This window comes from Hippocampus guttulatus, chromosome 12, assembly GCF_054856545.1.
Source record: "Hippocampus guttulatus isolate MCC_2025c chromosome 12, RoL_Hgut_1.0, whole genome shotgun sequence".
NCBI lineage: Eukaryota > Metazoa > Chordata > Actinopteri > Syngnathiformes > Syngnathidae > Hippocampus > Hippocampus guttulatus.
The window spans coordinates 8,696,619-8,714,534 of NC_141272.1; the positions used below are offsets into that span (position 1 = coordinate 8,696,619).

Here is a 17,916-nt window from a genome sequence, read left to right on the forward strand (position 1 = left end):
TTTTTCCCTGTAAAGTATGAAGCACATTTCTTATTTTTAAAATGCTGTATTGTTATGAAGGAAACATTTAAGAAAAAAAATTGGGGGGGGGGGGGTATTTTTGAGAGACCGCGTACATGTCTTTACTTAGGTGGCGTGTGCTGTTCTTTGGCCATTCTCCATTTCCGGGGTGTAGCTAACAGTCAGTTAGCATAAAAGAACACAAGACACAAAGTAGTTTGTTTTTAAATGGGGCATTTGTTTATTAGTCCAGTTTAATTTACGACCAGAGGAATATTAGGCAGATGGATTGATCCCAGGATGTCACAGAGGGGAAAAGGAGGATACCGATGATGTCAAGGAACAACCAGGCTTTGTTTTGGTTTTGATATACATGTAAAAAAAACACAGTCATAGCATGATGGTCGTTGGTCTTTTCGTTTACTTCTGGGCGGGGACCATGCCGTCGATGGACTCGCCTTTCTCCAACTTCTTCTCCATCTCCACCATCAGCTTGACACCGTCCACCACCAACTGAACCTGGTACACCTCGGAGGAGCCCAGACGGTCAGCGTTGGAGATGTCGAACACGCCGCCCACGGAGGCCGTGTCGACGCCACCTACAGGCAGAAAGTAAGATCAAGTTTGGTCGACCGCCTCGCAGAAATACTGGCTTTGAAATTTGTTTGTTTTTATTTTTTGTGCCAAAAAAAAAAAAAGATGTAATCTTATGAAAGGGGATTTTGTTTAGATGTACAGTTATGTTATGAGAAAAAAAATGCTGACTTTTTAAGATGTTTTACAGTGATTTTTTTTTTAAAAGAAATGACATATTGTTTCAAGGATTTGATGTATCTTTTGGAAGGTGACTTTTTTTCCACTCTTTTAGAATAAGAAAAATTGAAAAAAGTGAAGCGAGCAGAGCCCCCGTTCAGAAGTGGAGTGGTGGTACCTGTGCCGCGCTTCTGCAGGCGCAGTCTGGTGAGGATTTCCTCAAACTTGGGGTGCGTGCTGAGCTTGGGAAGCTTGACGTGGACGCCACCGCGCAGGCCAGTGCCCAGGTTGGATGGGCAGGTAAGGATGTAGCCCAGGTGCTCGTTCCACATGAAGCCGTGGTTGTGCTTCTTGAAGATCTCCTCGATCTGTGGAAAAGCCAATTTATCAACATATTCATTCATTGTTTTTTTCGTTTGTTCTTTGCTTACCTTCTGCAGACCCACGCAGAAGCGCCTGAACACCTCCTTCATGTTGCCGCCCTTCTGCATGGAGATGACGCGCAGGTGATCCTCCTCGTTCACCCACACCAGGAAAGTCTTGTTGTCGTTATGCCTGCATAACCAAATCAATGTCACGATCTATCTCTCTGTCTATTTATTGTGTTTCCCAACTTGTTCAGCCAATTAGGGAAATATTTTTTCGATTTTTTTCCCCATAAATTTATTCTGTCTGTCAGTACCTGTCACCGGTCAAGACTGACAAATTGTCCGTCAAGAAATGCAGATGTTGGGACCAGTTGCGCAACATTTTGCATTCACAGCTCAGGAGGTTGAGGAATGGCGTGTCGGTTGTTTTGGACTCACCAGATGCCCCTGGCGTCAGGCCAGTCGCGGGCCATGCCGGCGCACGTCAGCAGCGGAGACACGGGCTTGTCAAACAGGAAGTGGTCGGCGATCAACTGCTCCTGCTCGGCGTCGGTCATGCCGTTCAGGGGGTAGTACTTGCCCTTGAACTCGCCCTCCAGGGTGGCCAGGGCTGTGGAAGCGGGACAATGTTAGCACTTGACTTAGCGTTTGTGTTTGCGCTTGGTGTTGGCACATTTCTTAGCACTTGTACTAGCATTTGCTTGAGTGCAGGGGTCACCGAGACAGCTACCCGAAGACAGTTGGGATAGGCTCCAGCACGCCCGTGACCCTTGTGAGGATCAGCGTATCTCATAATGGACGGATAGATGGATTGTATATTATTGTATTTGGGTTCCGTCTTGTGTTGGTCGTGCCCCCCGCTGGCCAATCGCATCGCGTATCAATCAAGGGTTGTATGCAATGTCGGAGCTTGTGTCACCATTTCTGTTAACACAAGCATTCGATTTTTTTTTTGGCAGGGGTGGGGGGGGGGGATAAATACATTTGAATGAAGCAATTTTCTGACAAGCTAGTCACCCTCAATGGAGAGCTTCTCGATGCCTCTGCGCTCTCCGCGGCTGTTGTGCGGTGGCAGGGTGAAGCCCTTGATGCTGCGGCCGGTACGCACGCGGCTGGACAGAACGTAGTTGGGGTCCAGGTCATCTCCGCCCTGCGAGAACACACGAGCGAGTTGTTTTAACCTGTCTCTTTGAAAAAACTTATAACTTTTAGTTCAATTGCCAAACTGAAAACTTTATCTAAGATTGTTGCCTTGAAATTTTGAGGTTATCTCTTTTTTTATTTTTTTAAGAGTGTACTTTTTTTCCTTCTCTGTGTACCAACTATGAAGAAGAACTTGCCTTTAGGTTCTCAAAGTTCAGGTCGGTCTTGTGCTTGTCGCTGGGTCCATAACCATTGTGACGGTCCGAGATGACGGGGTCCAGCAGGTCCTTGAAGACTTCGTAGCTTTCCTCATCACCGGCCACGCAGCCCACAGTCATGATGAAGGGGTGTCCTGAGGAGGACGATGCCAAGGTTGGTGGCATTTTATTAGTTCTTTTTTTTTTTTTTTGTCGTCAAAGCTGCAAGGTGTTTGGAACTCGGCTTACCGGGGTTGTCCACGCCGGTCTGGATGATGTCATCCAAGGTGAAGCCGCTGGGGGTGGACTTGCCCCTCAGTTTCGCGTAGATGTCCTTGGTCAGTACCTGCATCATGAAGAGGGACAACGGTGGCTCTGTATTCAATGCAAGTTTTATATACAGTATATATTTCTCTATCCGCACATATAAATATAGATATACTGTATGTATACAAATGCACACGCTTGTGCATTCATATACTGTACAGTGAATACATCTACTGTAGCCGTGCGCTACCTTGGCCATGTGATTGTTGTGCTGGGACAGATCGGGGTACTCATCGTCCGATGTGAACTTCATCTTGTAGTCGTTGTGACAATTCTTGGCCATGGCTGCAATTCCTGCTCCGACTGTCACAAAATACATTCAAAATGATGACCTATTAATGAAAATGAATGTGTGTGTGTGTGTGTGTGTGTATTTTAATGAATTAAGCACCCATAGCATTTTCTGAGGTCTCTCCCAGTGCTTCAATGGCTTTGTTGATGATTCTTTGGGAGAAGAGGAGACACCTTCTCATTCTCCGCTAAGCTCTCTCCCTGCCTTTCTCTCCTTTTGCGTCACTACTCTGATTGATAGAAGTGGAGGCCTTGAAGTGTTTGCTAAAAGTCAAAGGTATCTGTGTCTGAGTGTCACTCTGTCAACATCTTTCTCAGCTGTGCCGTTCATCCCTCCCACCGCAAGAGCCCACTCCCAGCAGGGAGGATTATTAATAGTCTAGAAGCCCCCCACCTCCATGCCTTGGCCCCCTTCACAGCTCCTTCGGCCAAGGCACTGAAAAGGAAAGGTAGTGTGTGCGAATCAATCTGTTGCATCTCATGCAACCTCAGAACATCATCACGCTTGTTCCACGCGACAGCCCCAAGTACAGTTCAAAAGTAGAAGCATCTATTTTCACATTTTCCCCCCATGACAATGAGGCTTTCCCAATACTATGCAACGACTTTAATAATAGTTGCGAAAAATAAATCTAACTTTTTAGATTTTAACCTTCATTTTTAAAAAATATTCTTGTCTATCTTGTGTAGATTGGGCAAATATTTTGGTGCGCTGCCTTAGTTTAATTGGGATTTACAATTACCGGTAAATACTTAAATACAAAAATACTTTTTTGACTATTGTTTTGCAATATTTTTTAAATTTCAGGTATTAAAGTGAATAATATTTTAAAACATTTACTTTTTTAAACAATGAAACAATTTTAATATTTTTTATTGTTTTATTGGAATTTTATTTTTGTATTTTTTAGCATTCATTCATTTGAATTTAAACTTAAATATGAACATTTTATGTTCCTCTGATAATGTTTGATCTCATTTTCGGTCAAATTTGCCTCAACAAAAGCTCATCACAATTGGGGCCCCTTGAAGACACAACAGCCTTAACAAACACAAGTGTTATTTTTTCAGCAGATTTACAGCAACAGAGTGAGCACATCAAAACCTCTAAATTACAAATTCCATTGGTGTTATTTTAATGATCAACACCAGACAAAATTGTGACATGATTGACAGCGTTACCTGCTCAGGAGGAAAGAGAGAGGTAACAGATCCCGGGATCAGATCCTGTCCACCAAATGTAGGGGTTGCCCAAGTGTGCCAGGTGTTGGACGCTGACTTTTATAGCGTCACCTCCACCACGACTGGCTGAGAGGACTCGGGCCGCTCTGATGTGATTGGACGAGTGGCAAGCCGACTGTTGTAAAAGGCAACGAGGAAATGTGGTTGAGGTGACAGCTGCAGAAGGAACATGGAGAACTTTCACCTCGCGGATCGCCGCAGTCGGCAGGACCAGTGTATGTGTGTGTGTGTGTGTGTGTGTGTGATGTGTTCGTAAGCGTGTTCTCAGCTATATTCAAGCATGTACACACACGTCATTTTGTCAGCCATGTTCAATTACCGGTACTTGTTCAACTATTCAATTTACGCAAATTCCCAATCGGTGCTTGTCAAAACATGTTCAGCCCTTCCATGTTCAACGATACCGCATTCTTCTATACATGTATGTTCCAGGCCCGACTAATTAATTGGCCAGCCGATGTATCGGCTGATACTACCTCTTTAAAATATCACCTCAGTACAACCAAATACCCTGCCTGTAATTCAAATCCTCATATTGTTGTAACCGTTAATGAACCAAAACAAACATTTTATTAATTTTATATATATATATATATATATATATATATATATATATATATATATATGTATAAGTGGCTGGATAGCTCAGATGTTGAGGCATCAGCTTGTGCTCTCTTGCTGGAGAACAGTGTTGTATCTGTGGCAAACAAATCTTTTTGAATTATGGTTAAAGAGTTATGTCTTGGTTTCCTTCCTCCTGTAACACGTTTCCTCATGTATTTGGGATGTTTTGTTTTTGCTTTAATTTTCAGTGTGTGCCCTATGTAATACTTGAGCTGTTGCTAACATTTTGGCAACTAGTCAGGTATTTTCTGTGCATTATTAGCTCGATACCATCTCTCAGTGAAACTCAACACCAGCTTGTTGAGACATGGAACAGATCACATGACTGGAGACTGATGCTTTGGGGTGGGGATTCACGGGGTGAACTTCCGAAAATTCCCCCTCTCGTCATGTGAAACTTTGCTCCAATCGCTCTCAAAGCGCCGCTAGCGTTAGCACCGGCTGCTAATTTGCTAAACCTCAGTCATCTGCCTGAAGCTTATTTAATCATACTGAGATCATGCTGGATCTTGGATGCTTCACTAGAGACGTCACCGAGTGAGATCCTGTACTAAAATAAGCAAATAAAATGTTAACATGGGGCCAAAGTAGTTTTTGAAAAGTGTGTTCCTTGTGTCGCAGCAAAAGACATCAGTTTGTGCTGCACATGAGCATCAGGTACTAAATCCTCCCCTGGTCTCTTGTTTCACTGAAACAGGCCTCCGTGTCGCTCCCTAAATTAAACGCGACAGCTTGTTGCCAGACAACTCCATAGCACTGGCTCATACAAGCAACTTTTCAATATAACGTGTGTATGTATTGACAGCAAGTATTTCACGCTGACTTTTATAAGACTATCAATAGGACTTGGGTCATGTCTGGTGTGTGTGTGCGTGCTCCCTTGATCATATGCTACTGTGGCACAGATCCAGTTTCCCACTTTAGATGCACACTGGATCAGCATCCACCCCCCCCCCCCCCCACCTAACACACACACACTACACCGCCCTGTCCCGACCCCTCACAGTGCCACAGCTGCCCACAAGGGCAGTTATATAAGCAGCGACACTGTGTCAATCAGTATTCACATTCATGTACGCAACATGAGGGCAAACGACTTGATGGTGAACAAGATCAATGGTGCCGCATTTTGATGCACAACGGTTCATAACATGAATACTGACAGAATTGTACTCCACAACATGACTGAAAACAACTGCATGGTACAAACCATTATGGCAACGTTATTATGACATACAACATTATGGTACAGAACATTGTAGGACATAAGATCATGGTCCAAACCATTAATGCATGCAATGTTTCATACAGGGCATTATGTTGCACAACATTACGACACGTAACGCTGAAACATGCCGTAGTACATTATGCTACACCACTTGAATGTATACATTTATGCAGTCTACTCATTGAATGCACATTATTGAAGGGGTCACCAACATGGTTCCTGCAAAACCATCTTCAAGTAGATATATAGTCCGAGGGCCTGTTGGAAACAAAGCTCACTAGTGATGGGATATTGTAATTTCCTAGAAGTGTTGTTGAAGTGAACGTTGGAAAATGTAAACAAACCAAAAAAAATGGATGCCTTTCTCACACCTACACCTAACTAATAAACACATCATGTTTGAGTTGCCTCCCTTTTCTGCATGTCATCCATGACGTCCTAGTCTTTCCACCGCAGCGGCCCCTGTGGTGTCACGTTTTACGGGTCTTGGTAGTCATGCAAGGTATTTCTATGGACGTACTTGTCACGTACCAACGCCACGTCATATATCGTTGCCATCGCCATGTTCACAGCTGAATCTGCACTTGTGTTTTTTATCATAACAGTTGTGTTGTTGATTTTTTTTTTGTTGTTGTTTTTCATATGGATTTTTTTTTTCATGAAACACTAACTGAACAAACTGATCAAGTCACACCAGTTCAACTTTTACACTCTGACTATTTTAGTGGTGCCTCCTCGGCCAGAACCGCGATTGGATTGCGTTGACTCAGCTGTCCCTGGGTATGACCCGACCACATTCTCTCTCTTTCACAAACACACACACACACGCACGCGCGCGCGCACACACACACACACACACACACACACACACACACACACACACAATATTTTGCTGTACAATGTGACTTCAACGACAATCTGCTCACATTCTTTAGTGGATTGGCTGTTTAAGATGCTCACTAAATATGTGTAAGTAACAATAATACTTTCCTCAATCCCAATGAATTACACTCGGATTAAAAAGGCACACTCATACATACACAATTGCATGTTTAATAACCAGAATTTTTTCTTATTTGATTGAACTGTAACACTAGTAAGGGCGGCCCGGTAGTCCAGTGGTTAGCACGTCGGCTTCACAGTGCAGAGGTACCGGGTTCGATTCCAGCTCCGGCCTCCCTGTGTGGAGTTTGCATGTTCTCCCCGGGCCTGCGTGGGTTTTCTCCGGGTGCTCCGGTTTCCTCCCACATTCCAAAAACATGCATGGCAGGCTGATTGGTCGCTCTAAATTGTCCCTAGGTGTGAGTGTGGGCGTGGATGGTTGTTCGTCTCTGTGTGCCCTGCGATTGGCTGGCAACTGATTCAGGGTGTCCCCCGCCTACTGCCCGGAGATGGCTGGGATAGGCTCCAGCACCCCCCGCGACCCTAGTGAGGATCAAGCGGTTCGGAAAATGGATGGATGGATGGATGGATGTAACACTAGTCAGTTTTCACTTGAGAAAACAAACAAAAATAAAAAGATTTCTGGGTAATTTATTTTTGAGTATTTGTATTTATTTTTTTTCTGTTTTTCAAAGTATTTTTTTTTTCCATTTCGTGAAAAAAAATTCTCGTTCATGGATTTATCAAATTTCTTTGTTTGTTTTTCAGAATTTTTTTTCCTGGTTCTCCAAAAAGTTCAGCTTTTGGGAATTATTTTCGTTGTTTTTTTTGTTGAATGATACAAAACAATACATTTAAGAACGGAAGGAAAAAATATTCAGGAAAACAAATTTAAAAATGTAAACAATTACAAAATATATCGCTTGCTTCTGACTGATCTTTGCTGACTCGCTGCACCCTTAACAATGAATCAAGTAGTGTACAGGCGAATCACAGAGAAGCAGTCATTAAACCAAAATTTAATATTTTATTTCTCACAATTATGATATTCGACAGAAACAGCATCCAGGTGACGTCGTTTAGCTGCAGAGGATGCTGGGAAAAATGGGATCAGGTAAGCTCCTTCAGTCACAAAGCGAGGGGAAGAAACACAGGAAGTTAGCGGTTTTTCCCTCCAGTCTAAACGGAGTCTAACGTGTACTGCTCTTTTTTTTTTAGGTTTATCCGACATAAATTATATGACTCACAATTATAGGAATAATATGTTGAATAAAGTGAAACATTTTAATTACGACGATATTTTTCTGTGCTGTGTCGTGCCGTCAAAACGTTTACTTTTATGACGTCACATTCGTAGGCGGAAGTTGGTGCCAGATTGTGCTACAAAACTGCTGCTAGTTCTGTGCGATGACAGCGAGTCGAGGAGGTTGCAGGTGGATCATTGACACTTCTATCACTTTTTAAGACCAATAAGCTTTTCAGCATCACATAAACCGGGCGAAAATGTACAACAAATCATAAATAATATTCACCCTCATATAAAAACAGCACCTCCTTGCAGGGCACTAAACCAGACGAGATCCCGACGGAGTGTAGACTTAGCAGGTAGGCTAAAAATAACTTAGAGTGGGAGTGGAAATGAACCGTCTTTGTGTTTGTTTACCTTTGCTGCAAGCTCGCAAATGTTAACATATGTTGCTTATTCTACTGCAATCCTCACTTCGTTTGGCCCATAAACAACTCGAAGTGTCCGAGTTGGGAGATTTATGTGCGAATTATAATTATTGCTCGCGGGCCTGCTGCACATTGTATCAACATTTTCTAAAATGTTTTTTTTTCACTGCCCATTTCTGTTTAAAAAATACACACGGTGTGATATTTTTTAAAGTATACACACGACGTGATATTTTTTTAAATAGTAATATGTCTTCTGACCTTTAACTTTTATTAAATAGTATTTCATTTGCTACTCAACATACAGTATTTACATTTTAAAAAATGACGTATCACCCCCCCCCAGAACAAAATTGTTTTTTTTTTGTGTGGTTTTTTTTTTTTACTTTTTAAAAATGCTGAGAAAATAGATATGTTGTCTTGTAACACCGTGCAAGCTCCACTCAGGAAAGCCGGGGTTGGAATCGAATCCACCTATGCACCGTGAGGCGAACGTGCTAACCAGTCATGTAAAAATTTTTATCACCCACCCACAAAGTTTGTAACATATGCAAAGGTTTTTGTTCGACCATCTGATAATGTTTGGACAGCATGTTTATATCACCTAGAGCACCTCATGAGTAAATATTTTATATATTTTCAATATTTTCAGAGTCTATCAAGGAATTTTAAATTGAAAACACAATTTATGGTTTTCACTTGATTGCGTTTGTGGTACTTTCTTTCTGTAGCACGCGAGGAGGTCCGGCCATGTTGTCGGCGGAGGAGATCCTGTGCAGCACGCAGCAGGTGATCGCTGGGCTGGAGGCGCTGCGAGGAGAGAATCGCAGCCTGCTGGAGAGCCTGCAGGGGACGTCCCAGAGTGCCGAAATGATGGTTGAAAGCGACTGCAGCGTGGAGCGCGAGAAGAGTGGCATCATACGACAGTCGCTGGACAGGATCGAACTGGGACTCAGTGAAGCACAGGTTGAGTCTGACACAAAAAGCAAACGAAACAAGCAAGAAAAATGATGACCTAGTTTAATTTAACAGTATGTAGTTTCATGGGGGACACACAGACAGAACAGAGAAGAACGAGCTGCAACGCTACCTTGCGGTACTTAGTTTGTGTGTTGTGCGATCAGGTGATGATGGCACTGTCGGCTCATTTGGGTTCTCTGGAGGCCGAGAAGCAGAAGCTGCGAGCGCAGGTGAGACTGCCGAGTGCGGATGTGAGGAGAAGGAGGACCAAGAGGAGGTTGATTCCATTTGTTTTGGCGTCCATTTAAAGGTGCGCCGCCTGTGTCAGGAGAACCAGTGGCTGCGCGACGAGCTGGCGGGCACCCAGCAACGTCTGCAGGAGCGCGAGCAGGATGTGGTCACGCTAGAAGAACACAATAAGCATCTGCAATTCATGGCCTCCATGCGCAAGTACGACCAGGAGGAGGCACCGCCGCCGGTGAGACAGCACACCAAGCGGGCACACTTAACCACACTTAGCACGCACTCGCAGGATGCAAACAAAAAGTGCGATTACACTTCAGATGGTTGATTGGACTGCTGAGAAAAAAATTGTGCGTTTAGCAGTTTTTCTCATACATTGGGTGCCACAACAGCAAACTAATGGTCAAAGAAGAAACACAGTTTATTGATTCTTCAGTTGTATTTTCCACCCAATATTTTTGTTTCACCTAATGTTTGTGTCTTAGAGTTGTGTATCTTTGCTCATGTCTAGCATTTTCTTTGCTCATATTTTTGTTCCATTATTCATTAACTTTCCAACCAAAATGTTTCTGTGTTTCCATCAACTATTTTAAAATTTATTCTGCCTATTTATTTATTTATGTGTTTATTTGAGGTAAAATGTTTATTTCCATCTAACGTTATTTATTTTCGGTCTAGTATTTCCTTTATATTTTATATATGAATATGTGTGTGTGTGTGTGTGTGTGTGTATATATATATATATATATACAGTATATACCTTTATTTGCCTCACAATGGAGAAATTTCCAATTTACAGCAGCAAAATTATGAAAGGGAGAAGTAGATGAAAAAGTATATAAATAAAAATTATTTTAAAAAAATACACAAAGATAACATGTTGTCATATTCACATCTTTGTTTAGTATTATTATGTTTCCAAATATTTTCAAATTTTTAGCTAGTATTTTAGCTAGTACTTTTAGTTTCAATTTGTCATAAGACTTATGTATTTTTTGTCTAATATTTCCAGGATGACAAGAACACATCTTCCAACAAGGAGTCTTTGGATTACCTTTTCCCTGGCGAGGCTGAGGAGTCATCACAAAGTAACACTCACACACGCGCAAAATAAACCGAATAATGTAAATGACCTGAAAATGTGCGCATAATGTGTGTTGTCAGTGTCGACGTCGCAACATCACCACAGTAGTGCGGCAGCGGCAGCCCAACAAGGAGGCTACGAGATTCCCGCTCGCCTCCGGACGCTCCATAACCTCGTCATCCAGTACGCCTCGCAGGGACGATACGAGGTCGCCGTGCCCCTTTGCAAACAGGTGAGCGCTCCCTGCTGCCAACGTATCGGAAATGACACGGGTCGCAAAATCGCCTGAAATCATTTAAGATCATGTGACGGAGACATATCATGTGACCGAAACTTGAAATCCTCCCCAGGCCTTAGAAGACTTGGAGAAGTCGTCGGGCCACACCCACCCTGACGTGGCCACCATGTTGAACATTCTGGCACTGGTGTATAGGTGAGGACAGTAACTTTGGCAACACAACATTCTTCAGTAACTTGTCATTCAAACGTTTTGCCCTTCAAATTAAAAATGTTTTAAAAAATAAAAAAGACATTTGTACCCTTTTTTGTATATTTAGAGACCAAAACAAATACAAAGAAGCTGCCAACCTGCTAAATGACGCGCTGGCCATCAGGGAGAAAACACTGGGAGTGGACCACCCGGCTGTAAGTTGGACACAAACACACATATTCAATTCAATTCAATTCAAATTGTATTTATAGAGCACTTTCGAACAGCCATCGCTGCATACAAAGTGCTGTACATGGAGCAATTTAACGTATACAATAAACAGTAAAACCAAGAACAAATCTAAGTCATGCTGAGTCGAATGCCAAAGAATACAAGTGAGTTTTGAGGAGGGATTTGAAGATGGCCGTTTTTTTTCCGGCTAAAAACGCCTCACTATACATGGCCCTTTTTTTCGGCTAAAAACGCCTTAGTATACTGTACATGGTCGTTTTTTTTCCGATAAAAACCCCTTACGATACATGGTCGTTTTTTTCGGCTAAAAACGCCTTAAAAAACATGGTCGTTTTTGTCTAATATTTCATCCTGGAAATATTAGACAAAAACGACCATGTTTTTTTTTTCCGATGAAATCGCCTGACTATACATGGTCATTTTTCACACACACACACACACACACACACACACACACACACACACACACCCTCACACACATGTTTGTATGCGTGTTTTTGTTTGTGTTTGTAGGTGGCGGCCACACTCAACAACCTGGCGGTGCTTTATGGGAAGCGAGGCAAATACACAGAAGCTGAGCCGCTGTGCAAGCGAGCGCTGCAGATCCGCGAGAAGGTCAACTGTTTTCAATCTTGTGAAATATTTTTTTAAACATATTTCTGCATTAATATTAAAATGTTCTAATATTTTGGTTTTCCTCCTCATATTTTTGTATTTTTACCATTTTTTTGTTTGTTCATAATTTTTTGGGATTCTCCTGACTAATGTCAGCAGTGCAACAATAGTTTTCTGGTGGAAAAAAATTAAACTGGAACGACCATGTGTTAACGGCCCAAGTTGTACCTTGCGTGGTTTGCCAGGTACTGGGCACAGAGCACCCTGACGTGGCCAAGCAGCTCAACAACTTGGCACTGCTGTGTCAGAACCAGGGAAAGTACCAGGAAGTGGAGCGCTACTACGAGCGAGCTCTGCACATCTATCAGAGCAAGCTGGGACCCGACGATGCCAACGTGGCCAAGACCAAAAACAACCTGGTAAGCCCCAAGTCATGCCGTTGTGCAACCGCAGGATCCTCATTCTCAACTTTGTCTTCTTCCTGTCAGGCCTCTTGTTACCTCAAGCAGGGCAAGTACCGCCAAGCGGAAGCGCTCTACAAGGAGATTCTCACCCGAGCGCATGAGAAGGAGTTTGGATCTGTGGAAGGTAAGCGGAAACGTTACTATGACGTCCAGGATTGCAAACTATCCTCAGGTGACTAAAACAGAAAGGGGAGAAGAGACAGTGAGAGACACACACACACACACACACACACATTTATCTTCAGTGTTATTTAGTTATTTTTAATCAAGGCTTGCTGTCATAACATCCAATCTTTTCTTCACCCTCTTCCGTCGTTCCAGGCGATGCCCGGCCCAGCTGGTCGGGCGGCAGCGACCAATCCGGGCATCAGGATGGCCCGCTGAGGCGAAGTGGCTCTTTCACCAAGCTGCGAGAGTCCATACGGCGAAGCAGCGAGAAGCTGGTGCGCAAGCTCAAGGGTGTCGATGTGGAGGAAGCCACTCCGAGGAATGCTGGGTAAAGTAATGCTTGTCTGTAAGTAAAGGCAGCAACAATAGTCAGGAGTATTGTCCGTCTCAATGATAACCAATAAGTGTCGTTGGCTCCCTTGAAACTTTTGTTAAATAAAAACGGAGTCATTTAACATAGCTGTAAAAGTGCACTTCCAATAAGGTATTAGCAAAACCACTTGTCGTTTTCTTCAGCCGTTTTGTCGGCGTCTGCTCTAAGTAACGAATAAATTCATTTGTATCCTAAAACGGAGTTACTTTTCAAAACAAGTCATCAGTAAAGTAACTAAGTCACTTTCCCAAGGTAACTGACAAAACTGACAGTAGAGTAAATACTACGCTGGATAAGCAGGTGTGAACGTGAACAAAAGAATAGTGCACGCTCAGCCAATGTTGTCATGTGAATTCCTGTTTTCAGAATGAAAAGAGCCAACTCGCTCAACGTGCTCAACATCAGCGGCGGAGAAAGTCAGGACGGCGGCCAGGTGAGCTAATGCCGTCCCAAAATGGAAGTTGTTGACGCGGGCCTTGGCAACATTTTGTTTTGCTCTTGTGGCTCAGTCGCGCTGCCTGATGGACCATCGAGGACTCAGCTCCAGTACACAGAACCTCAACAGGCGAGGATCACTCGGACCCAGTTAAGCGTCACAAACGCACACATTTAAGCCCCTTTTATACAGACAGGATTTTTTTCCTGCTTCCCCCCAAGTCGCTATTCTGTCGAAATGTCACAAAATGGGCCAAAAATGCACTTTCAGAGGTGGCGTCAGTCGTAACTGAGATAAAAATGCTTGAAAGGATTCCATTTTCCTGCTTGACACCATTCTTTTTTTCCCATGCCACACAATTAAATTATCTGGACGTTGCCGTCTTGAGTTGTAAATCACACAACAACCCCTTTTGCTGGGTTCTGTTAAACTTTGCATGTAAGGGAGGCATCTATTTTCATGAGGGGAAATAAAACGTCTTTTGGCTGTTTGTTTACATGCCAATATCATTTTTAGGCCTCAAAAGATAATAGGGAGGCCGTTGACCTACAAAGTACAAAAAAATGGCGGATCACACTAATGTTATTGAGGCTAGTTGTGCTTCTACGATATAAGCTAAGCTCAACAGGTGGATAAAACTAAGTGTGTGGCGTTTCTGCATCACCATTTAGTGGCCTGTCCTGCTAATGACACCGTCTTCGGCAATCATTTGACTATTTGACAAATTTGCATTCCAGTTCATGTGATTTCTTGAATTTATGAATAACTTCCACCTCAATATGAACATACATTTCCAGAAAAAGTTTTACATTCCGACGAATAAGTCTAATGCGTTTTTTGCCTTGAAATGACAAAGTATTTTCATCATTTATCATCTCCGAGAGGGTTTGTTTACAGTACATGTAACGGTTGTGTTTCCCCCAACACGACTGATGGAACTGACTTTTATTTAACTCTTGGAAGCTTATTGCACATATTAAACTGTAGCAAATCAAGAACTGGCCCTATAGAAACTATTTAATGTCAGCTGCACTGGAAGTGGAACTCTGAAGATTATTTCATAGTTTGGCATGTGATGCCGCAGGATTTTTGAAATAACTATTTATATATTGACACTCACCTTTCTACTCTCATTGAAAATTTAAGTTTTCATTCATTTTGGCTTTTTTTACTTGCTGTTTTGCTTTTACAATCTTGAATGTAGATTTTGCTGTGGTGTAAAATATCACGTTGGTTGCATATATTTCTATAGATACTCATTTTAGTCAGTTGGTATTGGAATAACTAGATGGGAAGTTGAAATAAAGGCCAACATGTTTTAGTGTTTCTGGAGTTATTTGGTTTTTGTTTCACACATTGGCTTATATTTTAAAGGTGACGTTACATAATCGTTGTGTCGCTCAGGCATTTGATTCATGGAACAATTTAACAAATATAATAAACAGTAAAACAAATCAGTAACAAAGACGGTAGAAAGCACCGAACAGTAAAACCAAGAACAAATCTAAGTCATGCTGAGTCGAATGCCAAAGAATACAAGTGAGTTTTGAGGAGGGATTTGAAGATGGTCGTTTTTTTCGGCTAAAAATGCCTCACTATACATGGTCCTTTTTTTCGGCTAAAAACACCTTCCTATACATGGTTGTTTTTTTTCCGATAAAAAAGCCTTACTATACATGGTAGTTTTTTTCCGATGAAAACGGCTGACTATAAATGGTCATTTTTTTCTGATAAAAACACCTTACGATACATGGTCGTTTTTTTCGGCTAAAAAGGCCTTACTATACATGGCCGTTATTTCGGCTCAAAACACCTTACTAGACATGGTCGTTTTTTTCAGCTAAAAACACCTTCCTTAAATGGTCGTTTTTTTTCCCGATAAAAACGCCTTACTATACATGGTAGTTTTTTCCGATAAAAACGGCTGACTATAAATGGTAATTTTTTTCCGATAAAAACACCTTACGATACATGGTCATTTTTTTTCGGCTAAAAAGGACTTACTATACATGGCCGTTATTTTCGGCTAAAAACGCCTTACTATACATGGTCCTTTTTTTCGGCTAAAAACGCCTTAGTATCCATGGTCGTTTTTGTTTGGCTCAAAACGCCTTACTATATACATGGTCGTTTTTTTCGGCTAAAAACGCCTTACTGTACATGGTCGTTTTTTTCGGCTAAAAACGCCTTACTATACATGGTCGTTTTTTCGGCTAAAAATGGCTTACTATACATGGTCGTTTTTTTCGGCTAAAAACGCCTTACTATACATGGTCGTTTTCTTCGGCTAAAAATGGCTTACTATACATGGTCGTTTTTTTTCCAGCTAAAAACGCCTTACTATACATGGTCGTTTTTTTTCGGCTAAAAACGCCTTACTATACATGGTCGTTTTTTTTGGGCTCAAAACGCCTTACTATATACATGGTCGTTTTTTTCGGCTAAAAACGCCTTACTGTACATGGTCGTTTTCTTCGGCTAAAAACGCCTTACTATACATGGTCGTTTTCTTCGGCTAAAAATGGCTTACTATACATGGTCGTTTTTTTTCGGCTAAATATGGCTTACTATACATGGTCGTTTTTTTCGGCTAAAAACGTCTTACTATACATGGTCGTTTTCTTCGGCTAAAAATGGCTTACTATACATGGTCGTTTTTTTTCCAGCTAAAAACGCCTTACTATACATGGTCGTTTTTTTTCGGCTAAAAACGCCTTACTATACATGGTCGTTTTTTTTTGGCTCAAAACGCCTTACTATATACATGGTCGTTTTTTTCGGCTAAAAACGCCTTACTATACATGGTCGTTTTTTTTCGGCTAAAAACGCCTTACTATACATGGTCTTTTCTTTTTCGGCTAAAAACGCCTTACTATACATGGTAGGTTTTTTTCGGCTAAAAACGCCTTACTATACATGGTCGTTTTTTTTTCAGCTAAAAACGACTTACTATTCAGGGTCGTTTTTTTCGGCAAAAACGCCTTCCTATACATGGTCGTTTTTTTTCCGATAAAAAAGCCTTACTATACATGGTGGTTTTTTTTCCGATAAAAAAGCCTTACTATACATGGTAGTTTTTTTCCGATAAAAACGGCTGACTATAAATGGTCATTTTTTTCTGATAAAAACGCCTTACTATACATGGTCCTTTTTTTCGGCTAAAAACGCCTTAGTATCATCCATGGTCGTTTTTTTTTTGGCTCAAAACGCCTTACTATATACATGGTCGTTTTTTTCGGCTAAAAACGCCTTACTGTACATGGTCGTTTTTTTCGGCTAAAAACGCCTTACTATACATGGTCGTTTTTTCGGCTAAAAACGCCTTACTATACATGGTCGTTTTCTTCGGCTAAAAATGGCTTACTATACATGGTCGTTTTTTTTCGGCTAAAAACGCCTTACTATATACACGGTCGTTTTTTTTCGGCTAAAAACGGCTTACTGTACATGGTCGTTTTTTTCGGCAAAAAACGCCTTATTATACATGGTCGGGTTTTTTTCGGCTAAAAAAGCCTTACTATACATGGTCGTTTTTTTTCCGGCTAAAAACGCCTTACTATACATGGTCGTTTTCTTCGGCTAAAAATGGCTTACTATACATGGTCGTTTTCTTCGGCTAAAAACGCCTTACTATATATACATGGTTGTTTTTTTCCAGGTAAAAACGCCTTACTATACATGCTCGTTTTTTTTCGGCTAAAAACGCCTGACTATACATGGTCGTTTTTTTTTTTCGGCTAAAAACGCCTTACTATACATGGTCGTTTTTTTCGGCTAAAAACGCCTTACTATACATGGTCGTTTTTTTCCAGCTAAAAACGCCTTACTATACATGCTCGTTTTTTTCGGCTAAAAACGCCTGACTATACATGGTCGTTTTTTTTTCGGCTAAAAACGCCTTACTATACATGGTCGTTTTTTTCGGCTAAAAACGCCTTACTATACATGGTCGTTTTTTTCCAGCTAAAAACACCTTACTATACATGCTCGTTTTTTTCGGCTAAAAATGCCTGACTATACATGGTCGTTTTTTTTCGGCTAAAAACGCCTTACTATACATGGTCTTTTCTTTTTCGGCTAAAAACGCCTTACTATACATGGTAGTTTTTTTTCGGCTAAAAACGCCTTACTATACATGGTCGTTTTTTTTCAGCTAAAAACG

The 17,916-nt window shown here is 41.6% G+C and overlaps 2 protein-coding genes across 5 annotated transcripts; one reads left to right on the top strand and one right to left on the bottom strand.

Annotated features, from left to right (window-relative positions):
* Positions 1-217: 217 nt before the first annotated feature.
* Positions 218-4,346, bottom strand: ckmb (creatine kinase, muscle b). The gene is made up of 9 exons (XM_086124822.1): positions 4,262-4,346; positions 2,979-3,091; positions 2,711-2,807; positions 2,462-2,616; positions 2,139-2,271; positions 1,560-1,731; positions 1,185-1,308; positions 932-1,121; positions 218-599 (listed from the first exon to the last, which is right to left on the bottom strand). Exons 2-9 carry the CDS (start codon positions 3,069-3,071, stop codon positions 421-423), a joined length of 1,143 nt encoding a protein of 380 aa, XP_085980948.1. The 5' UTR covers positions 3,072-3,091; positions 4,262-4,346; the 3' UTR covers positions 218-420.
* On the top strand, positions 2,535-15,080 carry klc3 (kinesin light chain 3). Of its 4 annotated transcripts, none has more exons than XM_086124820.1 (14): positions 2,535-2,636; positions 9,461-9,695; positions 9,854-9,919; positions 10,000-10,167; positions 10,945-11,020; positions 11,097-11,248; positions 11,367-11,449; positions 11,574-11,661; positions 12,212-12,313; positions 12,559-12,732; positions 12,802-12,901; positions 13,099-13,273; positions 13,685-13,751; positions 13,828-15,080. In XM_086124820.1, exons 1-14 carry the CDS (start codon positions 2,629-2,631, stop codon positions 13,906-13,908), a joined length of 1,575 nt encoding a protein of 524 aa, XP_085980946.1. In that variant the 5' UTR covers positions 2,535-2,628; the 3' UTR covers positions 13,909-15,080. The 4 variants fall into 4 exon arrangements, 3 of the variants coding, with proteins under 3 accessions (XP_085980946.1, XP_085980945.1, XP_085980947.1); XR_015102408.1 differs by lacking the exon at positions 2,535-2,636 and adding an exon at positions 8,020-8,488 and having other exon boundaries at positions 13,099-13,291; positions 13,828-13,901; XM_086124819.1 differs by lacking the exon at positions 2,535-2,636 and adding an exon at positions 8,042-8,488.
* Positions 15,081-17,916: the final 2,836 nt, after the last annotated feature.